General features: G+C 37.4%; 1 protein-coding gene, 2 long non-coding RNA genes and 1 other non-coding gene across 4 annotated transcripts in view; 2 read left to right on the top strand and 2 right to left on the bottom strand.

Annotated features, from left to right (window-relative positions):
• Positions 1 to 5,064, bottom strand: part of LOC113465604 — a 12,183-nt gene extending 7,119 nt beyond the window's left edge. Inside the window, exon 1 of the long non-coding RNA XR_003390261.1 lies at positions 4,800 to 5,064. This is a non-coding gene — a long non-coding RNA (uncharacterized LOC113465604). The remainder of the gene's footprint in view (positions 1 to 4,799) is intronic.
• A 3,775-nt stretch (positions 5,065 to 8,839) lies between these two features.
• Positions 8,840 to 8,912, bottom strand: Trnat-ugu. The gene has a single exon. It is a non-coding gene; the product is annotated as a tRNA-Thr (tRNA).
• Positions 8,913 to 9,449: 537 nt separating this feature from the next.
• On the top strand, positions 9,450 to 11,296 carry LOC103525020 (ubiA prenyltransferase domain-containing protein 1 homolog). Its single transcript, XM_008490068.3, has 2 exons — positions 9,450 to 9,755; positions 9,921 to 11,296. The coding sequence occupies exons 1-2, from the start codon at positions 9,750 to 9,752 to the stop codon at positions 10,797 to 10,799; spliced, it is 885 nt and encodes a 294-aa protein (XP_008488290.1). The 5' UTR covers positions 9,450 to 9,749; the 3' UTR covers positions 10,800 to 11,296.
• Positions 11,297 to 11,764: 468 nt separating this feature from the next.
• On the top strand, positions 11,765 to 12,981 carry LOC108254626. The gene is made up of 2 exons (XR_001809926.2): positions 11,765 to 12,164; positions 12,691 to 12,981. It is a non-coding gene; the product is annotated as an uncharacterized LOC108254626 (long non-coding RNA).
• Positions 12,982 to 12,991: the final 10 nt, after the last annotated feature.

Genomic DNA, 12,991 nt, shown 5'->3' with positions numbered 1-12,991 from the left:
TACTTGGATTTTTACAGTTAACCTCATGGTGGTGACCCTTATTTTTGTTTTTTACCTACAGGAACTAAAATGGAAGAGAATGAAAATTGTAAAAACCAAAAAATTCTGGATCATACTGGATTAGGTATCTATATGTATAATTAAAAACATGAATTAGGGCAAAACTACAAAATAGAACTGCTCTAACAAGGATTATGCTTATGAAATGGAAAACGGATATTTCTAATTGAGGACCGCGGTAGCCATCCGCCCTGCCAATTCAAAAATAGTCCATTTTAAATAGATGGAATAAGAAAATCTTCAAAACATATAATGTAAAGAAAACAATGAAACCTAAGCTAAGGTCATAAGTCCTACACTACCCAAAGAGATAAAACATTAATTAATATTAATTTATATAAGTAGAAAAGTAGATGGATAATAATAAGTAATTTGAAAACAATAAATTACCGCACGTGGGAAAATTCTATTTAACATAAAAAAAGAGAAAAAAAGTAATTTCATTTTTAATTAGGTCTATTTCATAATCAAACAAGAGCTGATGATTGGAAGATTGAGTGGATTTGACAAAACTTACCGAGTTTTTCATTTGTGGAGGAAACCCACATTTAGAAATCCTAGATTTGACGCCTACCCCCCCAAATTTAGCTATCTAAAATTTCCTTCGGAAGCGTGAATGTTTTGCATTTTAACTCTCGATGTAGGTACTTCAACAAATGGAATCTTGAATATTAAATCCATTAATCGGGGATTTTTTTTTTATAAGAGAATCAGCGGATAAATGTGTTAAATATGTATATTTATTTAATAAAGTAAAAAATAATAAAAATATACGAATCACAGCATAAATTATAGTCCTATTCTACCTTTCTAAAAATAAAGTTACCTATTTATTATTTGCGCAAAAAAAAGGTACCAACCTACATACAGAGAGCAGAGAGTTTTCGTTGGGAATCTCTTGGAATGTAAAAAAAAGCTCTCTCTCGCACATCCCAAAAATCACTGATAAAAAAGCAGCCTTGAAAGAAAGGTCTGAAGGCCTATAACACGTAGGGGAGTGCCATTAACACATGTCGTGAATACACCTGTAACAGATAAGGCTCTACAACTCCTACTCGCGGCCTGGTATAACTCGCGAAGCAAAACCTGGGTACAACCTGTGCTGTGGCAATCTCTTATCACTTTACGCGTCACATGTTGCCTCATATCCGTTAGCAGCATTTTTAACGTGGGTAGAAATTTGGGCAGGAATTAGTTTTTGTTATCCAGGACCATAATCTGAGTTTAAATTTAAGTTCAACTATTGTTGCTGTTGGATTAGAATGAAGGAACGACAAAAGGAGCATAAACTACAGCTCCCCCTAAGATATTTTCTTTCGGAAACATTCCAAATTTGATCAACATTTTAAAGAAGAAGAATACGGAGTTAGTCTCTACAACACACAGATTGTAGGCCGAAGTTCACAAATGCCTAAACCTGGCCCTGACCCTCTCATGCCAGCCCTGAACTCGATTATCACTGCATCATATGCGGCAAAGTTGTGTAGGCCCATAAATACTAGGTTCTGTTGTGTTGGGTAACATTAAATCTTATGAAACAAACCCTAACAGTTGCTTGGGCAGAAACATATAAGCCTCTGGTGCATGGATAAAGACGTCTCCATTGAAAGCTGTTGTAGTTGGCAAGTTATTATGGCTAGACAAAGGGCTGAAAGGGGTAAGTATCTTATGAAACAAACCCTAACAGTTGCTTGGGCAGAAACATATAAGCCTCTGGTGCATGGATAAAGACGTCTCCATTGAAAGCTGTTATAGTTGGCAAGTTATTATGGCTAGACAAAGGGCTGAAAGGGGTAAGCAAATTAAATTATGCCTTCATAATGTGGTAAAAGGCAAATCGGGCTAGAGATAGAGTGAGGGAGAAGAGATAGGGAATTGAAGAGAAAGAGGGAAGGGAGGAGGAGAAAGAGACGGAGGGGGAGAAGGAAGGAAGAGGAGGAGAAGGAGGAGGAGGAAAAAGAGGAGAAGAATGAGAAGGAGGAGGAAGAGGAGAAGGAAGAAGAAGAGGAGGAGGAAGAGGTGGAGGAGGAGGAAGAAGAGGAGGAGGAAGAAGAGGAGAAGGAGGAGGAGGAAGAAGAGGTGGAGGAGGAGGAGGAGGAAGAAGAGGAGAAGGAGGAGGAAGAAGAAGAGGAGGAGGAGAAGAAGAAGAAGAGGAGAAGGAGGAGGAGTAGGGAGATAGGGGAAAGGGAGAGGAGGAAGGGCAGGAAAAGCAATTTCCTCTGGAGTAGGCTGACATTTTCAATGTTTATTTTTCCCCTTCGAAAGTTGGAACTGTAAATATCATTAGATTGTCATTTTTATTGAGGAAGTGCTACAGGGGTAAGCTAAAACCCTGATATAACCTGAACCTAAGCAGAAGGAAGCTCCTTGCAAGCCACAGAATCAATCAAACCACTATCTATTATTTCTTCATCAATCCTTCCTAATGAGCTAATGACCCAAGTGATTAGTCCTCGTAAGAGTGAGTCATTGACCATTAGGTGAAACCGAACTCATTAAAAACTAACTTGGGAAATCCTGTGGCTTTCATAATAAATCTCAATAAGGATGGGGGACAAAGTAAGCTTGACTCCTTCCACCCTTATCTATGACTTGGGAAATCCTGTGGCTTTCATAATAAATCTCAATAAGGATGGGGGACAAAGTAAGCTTGACTCCTTCCACCCTTATCTATGATACCTGAAGCCACATGAGCTGACAAATAGGGGGTCAGACCTGCGCGCTGCGGCATAACATACTACGAACACTCTCAACGCAAAGCAAACTGAAATTATAGTTAGTATAGCTACCCTGAACTGTCTTGAGTTACTCTTAATTCGTAGCTCTGTCACTTCCTTCAAATTTGTCACTTTCCCCAAAGTCTATACCTCTGTAACGTTGTAGGTACAGGATATGTTGAACACCGCTGAGCTAAGTGACTTAGAAGTTTATCTCTAATGCAGCTAATGCTTCTCATTGTCTTGGCATAATTGAATTATAAATCGTGGTTGATCCTTCAATCTCTGTTCTTATTCAGAGGTCAGAATCATTATCCTATCGATTCGATCGAGTTTTGCCAATAATTCCCTCATTAGGCCATTAGGAATAGGCTATCAAGGTCCCCCTCTTGAGACCGGACTAGGTTGGGAAAAAGCTAGTACCAATGTATACTTCCCTCATTAGGCCATTAGGAATAGGCTATCAAGGTCCCCCTCTTGAGACCGGACTAGGTTGGGAAAAAGCTAGTACCAATGTATACTCACATCAGAAACGAATACAACATGTAATAATAACACTTATCACTTATGTAGTTTCATTTAAGGTAAGTTTTGTATCATTACTTTCCTTGGTTTCATAGCCAACGGCAATAGCACGTTGAATGCACTAGTTCCCAAACGTTCACTAAGGTTAAACGTTGAGCGTGGTTGGTATCTGGCTATCTGGACGGATGTCCGTGTGCGACAACACATGATGCCGCTGGAGATGCTTTCAGCAGTTTCAACCTTGTGAGTAAGAACAATGGATTGAAAATGAAAATCCGATTGCAGAAATTGGAAAAGGCACTGGACCTCTTGTATCTTTGATGTTCCTACTGTGAGCTAGTTACGATTAAATTTTACAATAGACAATCAATGGTTTATCATTCCATGATTCTGCACCTATTGGAAATATCTCGTAATTTTAATCCGAAATAAATCATGACATCATTCATCCTGGCGGGTTAGTGTTTGTACTTAGACAGATAATTAAGCGTATAAATAAATAATATTATATTCTTTTGCATACGCGTATTGCTTCATATGGGTAATGTGAATAATATTTATGTAGAATTTAAGATGTTCTGACTTCTGACATCATAATCATTCTGTCCTATTTTGCATGTCCCCGTGCCAAGTTCTAATTTTATTTTGTTTGTGGAAAAAATTGCAAAATAGATTTGATTTCTGTATAACATCTAACTAGGTATTAGGTGCCCTCAGTATACCCAAAGTACCCACTATTGAATTTTATGTTTGGTCATGTTGTGAATACTTGTATTAGGCATGTAACGCCATAAAAATGCTTCTCCACAGATATATCTATAGGCATGTACCTACAGGAGCAGGAGCATTTTCAAGGTATGTACCTACCTCATAAGGGCAATCTTGAATGAACCTAACATTCCATACTTCCCCTTATTTTATTTTCCCGAAATAAAGTAGATGATTAATAATATTAGTTTGTTAGGTAGGTATACGTAAGCAGTAAGCAGGCACCTTGATTGGAATATGTGAAGGATAATGATAGATAGATACATAAATTATCTACTCAAATTTGAATTAAAGAAGAAAGGAAGTATTCAAAACAGAGTTAATTAGGCGAGGAAAAACATGTAAACAAACAAAGGAAAAATTCTATTGATCCACCGACACAGTTTTCCTCAATGAAAACACACACTCCATTCTGGGCCATTCGTGAAAATTTAATAACCCAATTGCTTTAAATTTTCAAACGTAGGAGATGATTAAAAGGGGAATGGGAAGCTAAGTTATGTATCTACACGAATATATTGGAGGAAAATTTCGATTTCAACAAAAGTTCAGACAAGATAAGCGAAAATATCGAACAAGCTGTGTAAAAAATGTAAATATTCAAGACGTAGTACAAACAAATTCACTGAAAGCTTTTTTTTTTCAAAACCCATCTTACTTAAAAAGGTACAAAAATTAACTTTGTGTCACAAAATTCTACAGAAAACATCTTCGGACAAAATATCTTACCTGGAAGAGTACGGAGTGCAGTGGATATCTTCAATCCAAAAAGTCAAAATTTGAAAGGTTTCGGCACAAAGAAATTTTTTGTTCGAAAATGAAAAACACGCACAACAAAATTTTCTTCTTTTCCTCCTCTTTGAATTCTTTTTTCACGCACTTTGTGGTACGCGTAGGGCGAGTGATAACAGAACACTGACTGATAAGAGGAGAGAATCGCGAGACCCAAACACCAAGAACAAGAAGCACGTGCCTAGAGAGGACTGGTGGGAAGGTAGAGAGACACTACGATTCGGAACAGGCGTCCCCAACCTGGGACCTTAGCTTCCCATTATCGTCCCGAAATTGAAGAGAGAAGGAAGACAGGATAGGAGAAAGCCAGCCGTTCCGAGAACGAACATTATCCGTGCAGGATAAAATCCGTCCCCGGGGGGAATCGAACACGCGGCCCAGCGCTTACAAGGCAGACGCGCTACCAAGCAAGCTAACTAGGCTGGCTGAAGAACTCCATTATTGGGCTACTGAGTTGTTGGAATGTTGTACCCATTAAAGTGTTGAGCTTCCTAATACAGAGTTCCATATTAGAGTTCCGAAACTCAGTCACTCGATCGAGTTTCCGTACCGTGGTCTTTTCTTGGTGCCGGGATAGAATAAATTTTGCATTCCCTTAGAGATGGACGGAACTTACCAGCCTAGTAGTTAGTTTGGAAGGTAGTAAGCCTTCCTTGTAGGCGCTAGGTTTCGGGTGCGATTCCCGCCTGGGGTGATCTTTATCCTAAACAAATAAGGTTCGTTCTCGTTGGTCGTATAAGGTTGACCTTACCCTAGAGTCCTTCCTATCCTGTTCCCTTTCTGTCTCGAATGGAGCAGTTGCAAATGGGTAAAAATTATAAATAAATGGTCGATTCCTATGTAAAAAGTTGGGAAAAATCCAAATCTGAGGTCAAAACTCCGAAAAAATAACTGTAAAAGGTCGAAAATTCAATTTTTATAATGAAAGAGTTCAAAGATTTGTGACGTCAGACTTAACGCAGTTGCTATTTTTGTCCGCTAGGTAGCGCCACTATGCAAGCGCGCTAGCGGAGGAGCAGAAAGAACTGCGCAGAAACGTATGCGCACAAACACATTAATGCGTTGCCTGCGGGGGAGCTTTGCTCGGGACATTTTATGTGACAACACCCGGTATTTTTTTAATCGATTTATCTCGGGATCTAGAAGTCGTAGAAGAAAAAGAAAAATTCCGTTGGTCCTCATTTTCATTTTTCCTGCTCTATGACTTTGACACATCACCCAAGTAAGCGCAACTGATCTATTAGGGACGATAATAATTTCGTTGTTACTATGAAAATCCTATTCGAGGGAAAAAGATAGAAGGTTGGTACCTACTTTATTAAGTCCTAAAAGCTCCCTTGTGTTTAATTGGATGACTGTTTCTATTACTTAGCATAAATCGGGTGTCTCTTCAAGTTGATATAAACGGGCTGAGAACCACTTGTACTCTTCGTGTACAAAGTATTATGTGGGGGAGGTCCCCCACCCCCGCCCCCTCACAATAAAAATGACCCAGTTATTATATCCCACTGCAGTATTGATCCATCCCAAGCTTATCAGCTGATAGCAGCTGGAGGCGGAGGAAGGGGGGGGAGAATTTTCAGCCTTGGCAGCTTAAACTAGTTCCTGGCAGTTTTGAAGCCGAGTGGCATTTTGCCTGTGCTGTCTTTATTGTTCCATAATGGGTATTATCGTATTACAATGGAGCATGTATTATTAATGGCCCTCAGAGTTGTGTGGCAAAAAAGACACAGGCTCGATATTGCCAGTCAAAAAGCTGTATACCTATTTGTATTTTATCAATTTTTTTATTATGATTATTTTTACTGTTTTTTATTGTTGTTCTTGGTCTTCTTCTTCTTTTTCTTTCCGCTTCGTCACAAACGTGTATAGTACAAAAATCTCAAAATTGAAAAAAAATCGGACAGGCGTTGTTATTTTGGCCGCCGCGATCCATCATCCATATTGAGATATTCCATTAGATTCCCGACAAAATAAATGATGACCAAACAGACCCATGCTCACTGTGGATGAAAATTAAATTATGCCTTCATAATGTGGTAAAAGGCAAATCGGGCTAGAGATAGAGTGAGGGAGAAGAGATAGGGAATTGAAGAGAAAGGGGGAAGGGAGGAGGAGAAAGAGACGGAGGAGGAGAAGGAAGGAAGAGGAGGAGAAGGAGGAGGAAGAGGAGAAGAAGGAGGAAGGAGGAGGAGGAAGAAGAGAAAGAGGCGGAGGAGAAGGAGAGGTGGAGGAGGAGGAAGAAGAGGAGAAGAATGAGAAGGAGGAGGAAGAGGAGAAGGAAGAAGAAGGAGGAGGAACAAGAAGAGGAGGAAGAAGAGGTGGAGGAGGAGGAGGAAGAAGAGGAGAAGGAGGAGGAAGAGGAGAAGGAAGAAGGAGGAGGAGGAACAAGAAGAGGAGGAGGAAGAAGAGGTGGAGGAGGAGGAAGAAGAAGAAGGAGAAGGAGGATGAAGAAGAGGAGGAGGAGTAGGGAGAAGGGGAAAGGGAGAGGAGGAAGGGCAGGAAAAGCAATTTCCTCTGGAGTAGGCTGACATTTTCAATGTTTATTTTTCCCCTTCGAAAGTTGGAACTGTATAATGTCATTAGATTGTCATTTTTATTGAGGAAGTGCTATAATGTTTGGGGGAGCGTAAGGGAAGACTGATGGTTTGTTTTATTGATTCGAATGGCCTTCTCATAACTGATGCTCCAGGCAAATGGTATGGATTCATAGAAAACAAGTTGTAGGTACGTGGAATAACCCCTTCTGGTAGGTATATACCTATATTATTCATACAATGTAGGTAGGTAACTACATAGTAGACTCTTTGTAAGATCACTCTGATAGGTACCAATGTGTCAAATGTAGGTAGGTGCCTACCACTATAGGTTTACAAATGTTACAAGTTACAATATACCTAAGGGCTAAGGGCACATTAGGTATTGCACTGGAAAATAGAAAGGTTGTTCCTAGATACCTACCTACCTACCTGCAATAATAGAAATCAAGTCATTGGGAAATAAGGAAAATCTAAATACTCGTTACTCGTATGCCAATGTGATTTTTGTTGCGGGTTGCGATATTCAAGCAATATCTTGCCAAATGTAAACACTTTTGTTTACAAATTATGAATATTTTATTTTCATGTAAACAAAGAATGAAATTGATGGTATTTAATTTGTTTAACCTCTGCTTTGATTTGTTTAACCCTTCAAGCAGAGGGACTTGATAGGACTGGTTGGTGACTGTTATGAGAGGTAGGTAACCTTTGACCATTGACCTATAAGGACATAGGAGGTTAACCTCCGCCATCAAGCGGTCAACAGCATTGACTCTCACCCTCGGGTTCATAAACTAAAAATAAAAAAGTAGGTAGATAAATTCTCTCTGTGGTGTGGTGTAGGGTTCAAGACGATCACCTGGTAGCAGAACGTGCCGGGTTCGATCCCAGTAGAGACATGAATTTTTACTTTCTATTATTTCGAGAGGGTTATGTGGTAATGGTAAAGAACGCTTTTGGCGGTAACGGTAACTCCTCCTAGTGACCTTCTACTCACAATAGGTACAACCCGAAAAATCATAGAAGTAGGTACCTATACCTATTCCTAGAGATTCAAGCAGAAAAGTAGCTGACGTAAAAATGTATCAGGTAGGTATACCTAGGTATATACGTACATATCTACCTACCTACCTGTACCTACATAGGTTTTTTTTAAGATGTTTGATAGAGGAAACTGTAACTGGTGTAACTGCTAAGGTCTTATCGTCCCGAAAATGAAGAGAGAAGGGAGATAAGATAGGAGAAAGCCAGAGCCGTTCCGAGAACAAATCTCACCTGTTTAGGATACAATCCGCCCCGGGCGGGAATCGCATTCGCAATCTAGTGCTTGTGAGGCAGGCGTTTACCTACAAGGCTGATTTATATTGTGGATGGAAAGCAAAAAGTAGAGTACAGGAAGGAGACCCATCACGCAAAACAAAAAAATCCACCGAGGATAGCCCCCAGGGAGGATCGAACTCCCGACCCCTGGTTTACAAGACCAGTGCTCTAACCACTGAGCTATGGAGGCTGATGGGTGAAGGGCAAAAATTAGTACAATATAAAGCTACATACAGACAATCTATTAAGGAAATGTTTTTTTTAGCAGTTTTTGATGAGTAAAATAGAAATATTACCAAATTTAGCATTTTAATGTGTAAAAATTTATACCTCCATGATAAAAATAAATTAAAAAGAATAGACAACAGTGATTTCTTTTGAAATTGATTTAATTTTTAGTGCGGGAGGTTGATAAAAAGTAAGTTTTTTGGTAGTTCTGATACTTGGTTTTTGATATTCTCATTCTCATGTTACATAAATACTAAATAAATATTGCAATCAATGATAATTTAAGTAAAAAAATTTCAATTAAAATTTATTATAAAAACTAATTAGCCTTTGAGATAGATTTTAATATTTTTTAAACAGAAAAAATAAGTCAAATTAGTTTTTGACTTCTACAAAAATGTAGGAAGTAACAAACAATTTTTTTTTGCACATCTGTGAAGATAGCAATAGTTCGATTCGTTTGTAGCAACTTCTACTAATGATAAGAATTTCAAAAATTTGTGTGCTAATTTTTGAAAAATTCGAAAGTTTTCTGGTGATAGTGAAGTACTATGATTACTGAGGCATCTTAGTGATAAGTTTTCAGTTTTTTGACTGTTCCAAAAGCTTTTCCTACCCAATGTGAATTCCCTGATTCTTGATAAACCACTTTATCGGCTCTTCTAGAAGATTAGTTACCAATATATCATTAGAACACCTAAAATAGACCCCTTGAATCTCTACTTATAGTTATCATTTTCATTTACTGTTTAAGAATGTGCTTGTAAAAATCATCATTGAGTTCCTAAATATTTCAATAATGGAGGTAAGTTATTCATCAATCTAGTAATAAGTACAATATAATACCTACTCAATTATTTAGGTAAAAATATTAGTTAGGGTAGGTAGTGTAGGTACAACAAATGAGGTCCCTTAGTGTAAAATGAGTTTTAATAATAATAATAAAAATATTTGGTTTACTATGTTACAGGAGAAGTTATCATCATACTTGCTTGCTTTGAGACCATGGTCCCTCAGTGCATCACTGATTCCTACACTACTAGGCTGTGCTCTTGCAGTCAAGTTACCCATTGAGAAAGGTCAATTCAGTTGGATCATCTTATTTGTGACATTGCTCACAGTGATCTCTGTCCATTGTGCGGGTAATGTTGTCAACACATACTATGATTATGTTCTTGGTATTGACACCAGCAGGAGAAGTGATGATCGCACCCTTGTTGATCATATCTTGTCCGAGAGTGAACTTGTATCTCTTGGTGTCATGCTGTATTTAGTGAGTAGTGCTGGTTTCATCCTACTCTCATACATTTCTCCAGCTAAAATGGAACACTTGGCTGCTGTTTTTTTCTGTGGACTGTCAAGCTCATTTCTTTACAGTGGGTGTCTAGGATTAAAATACACTGCATTGGGTGATGTACTCATTCTTATGATTTTTGGTCCCATCACTGTTCTCTTTGCATTCATGTCTCAGACAGGTCGGTGGGAGTGGGCTACAATATGTTATGCTCTCCCTGTTGCTCTTAATACAGAGGCAATCCTCCACAGTAATAACACAAGGGATCTGGAGAGTGATAGACAAGTAGGTATTGTAACAGTAGCCATCTTGCTAGGACAATCTTACTCACATGTATACTATGCTTTTCTTTTGTTCATACCATATATTGTGTTTGTTGTATGGGGAATGAACCACTCCTATTACTACCTCTTACCACTGGTCACCCTCAAGTCAGCATTTAGCATAGAAAAACAATTCCGCTGTCCAGACAAAATTCATCTGGTTCCTAAACTGACAGCAAAGTTGAATTTATATTTTGGATTCCTCTATGTTGTGGCTGTAACTTTGGCTTGAATAAAGACAAAGATAATCATGCATACAGCTAAGAATATCCCATAGAGAACTTCCTCTTTATTTAAATAATTTCATCAAAACTCATGTAATGGTCAGCTTGAAATCAAATAGATACACTACTAGTACCTAAGTTAAGTAGACACCTTGGCTAACAATCTAAATTTTCAAATACTCATGTATGTACTTAATTATTAAGTACTCTTTAATAGCTTAAATATTCCTTATTTATGTAAGTAGCTCATTAAGTAGCTTTGAGCAGTACCTAACTATGTTAGTAGCTTTGAGCTAGTAGGTATTTAGGATTAAATTGTGGTTACAGCTACTGCAAGTATATTTCATCTAAGACAGGTCTTCCTTACTCATTGTTGAAAAGATTTATTTCTGAGATTTTTTTGTACTTTCTTTTTTTAAAAATAAATAATCTAAAATGTTTCATTTTTATTTAACTATTTTTTTTTTTTTTTGTCCTTTGTTCATTTGATTTGGTTTTGCAGGCTACTTGAGTTTAACTTTGTTGATTTGTCAACTATCCTGTGAAAATATTCAACATTCTACATTAATATTAGTATTTTCTTTCAAATCATCAAAAAATAGTTTAACTCTGGAAAAAAAAAAAAAAATCAAATAAAAACAAACATCTGTTAACAAACATCTTTCAGATAGACGTAAGGTAAAATAAAAATTGTATTCAAAATTTAAGCATTTTTTTTTTTTCTTTTCTTTCTTTTTACAAAATAGACAAAGAGAGAGTTAGAATGTATGTTTTATTCTAAATTATTGTTTGGCAGTAGAAACATTGTGATTTTATGAATTTCATCTGTATGTAATCTAAATATTCTAAATTATGAACTGGTCCAAGAAAAGAAATTTATATACGGGATTATTATTTTGACACATGAGAATTAGAAAGAAGTACTACACTAACATAGACTTAGGTTATGCACAAACGGATTGTAATGCTATTGCAGAATGATAAAGTTTAGATCACTTGGTCAGTTATTGCGAAAACGCTGGATTGGATTATAACTAGTCTCACTTAGTGGAAAGAAAACTTTACCCCAGCAAAAAAGCTCTAACGTATCTGGTTCTTGGCTCATGCAATTTATTTTTTATTTATTAAATACCTAATCGGGAAAACAAGGAGAGATAGAGTAAAAAACGAGGAATCAAGAAGAATAGCGGGTGTAGAAAAAGTACAGGAGAGGATTGAGAGATCAAGATTACAATGGTACGGACATATGAGAAGACTGGATGAAAATAGAATACCTTCAAGAATGTTTCATCTAGAAACGGAAGGGAGAAGACAAAGGGGTCGCCCGAGACTGCGATGGATAGATATGATCCATAAAGACATTGAAAAAAGAGGTTTATTCAGGTGATTTAAAAATAAAAGAGGGCTCTTTTCATTTTTTTTTTTTTTTTTTTTTTTTTTTTTTTTCAAATATCACTTATGCTGCAGAGACGTGGGTTATGAACAGCAAGGATGAGAGTAGACTCCAAGCTGCTGAAATGCACTTTGTACAAAGTATGATCAGGAAAACAAGGAGAGATAGAGTAAGAAACAAGGAATCAAGAAGAATAGTGGGTGTAGAAAAAGTACAGGAGAGGATTGAGAGATCAAGATTACAATGGTACGGACATATGAGAAGACTAGATGAAAATAGAATACCTTCAGGAATGTTTCATCTGGAAATGGAAGGGAGAAGACAAAGAGGTCGAGTACAGGAGAGGATTGAGAGATCAAGATTACAATGGTACGGACATATGAGAAGACTAGATGAAAATAGAATACCTTCAAGAATGTTTTATCTGGAAATGGAAGGGAGAAGACGAAGGGGTCGCCCGAGACTGCGATGGATAGATATGATTCATAAAGACATTGAAAAAAGAGGTTTAGATCCAAACTCTGTAATTAACGAAGAAAAGTTCAAAGATAGAACATGGTAGAGAGGCTTTGTTCACAGTCGACCCATTTCTGGAACGACTTAAGATTTGATGATGAAATACCTAATAGGTCTCATGACATCAGCATCAACACAAATGGAGGTATAATTTTAATAAATTTTATAATTTGTGATGGTGACTCCAATATTGCATACCTAGTCTTTATTATCTACTGATCGACCAAGCACAAAAAATCAAACAAAAAAATTGCCATCATGTAAAACAAAATGTTTCAAAACCATATAATA

The sequence above is a fragment of the Diaphorina citri genome, unplaced genomic scaffold, assembly GCF_000475195.1.
Source record: "Diaphorina citri unplaced genomic scaffold, Diaci psyllid genome assembly version 1.1 scaffold133, whole genome shotgun sequence".
NCBI classification, from domain to species: domain Eukaryota; kingdom Metazoa; phylum Arthropoda; class Insecta; order Hemiptera; family Psyllidae; genus Diaphorina; species Diaphorina citri.
The sequence above is the reverse complement of the archived record's forward strand: the minus strand, read 5'-3'. Positions and strand labels throughout refer to the sequence as shown.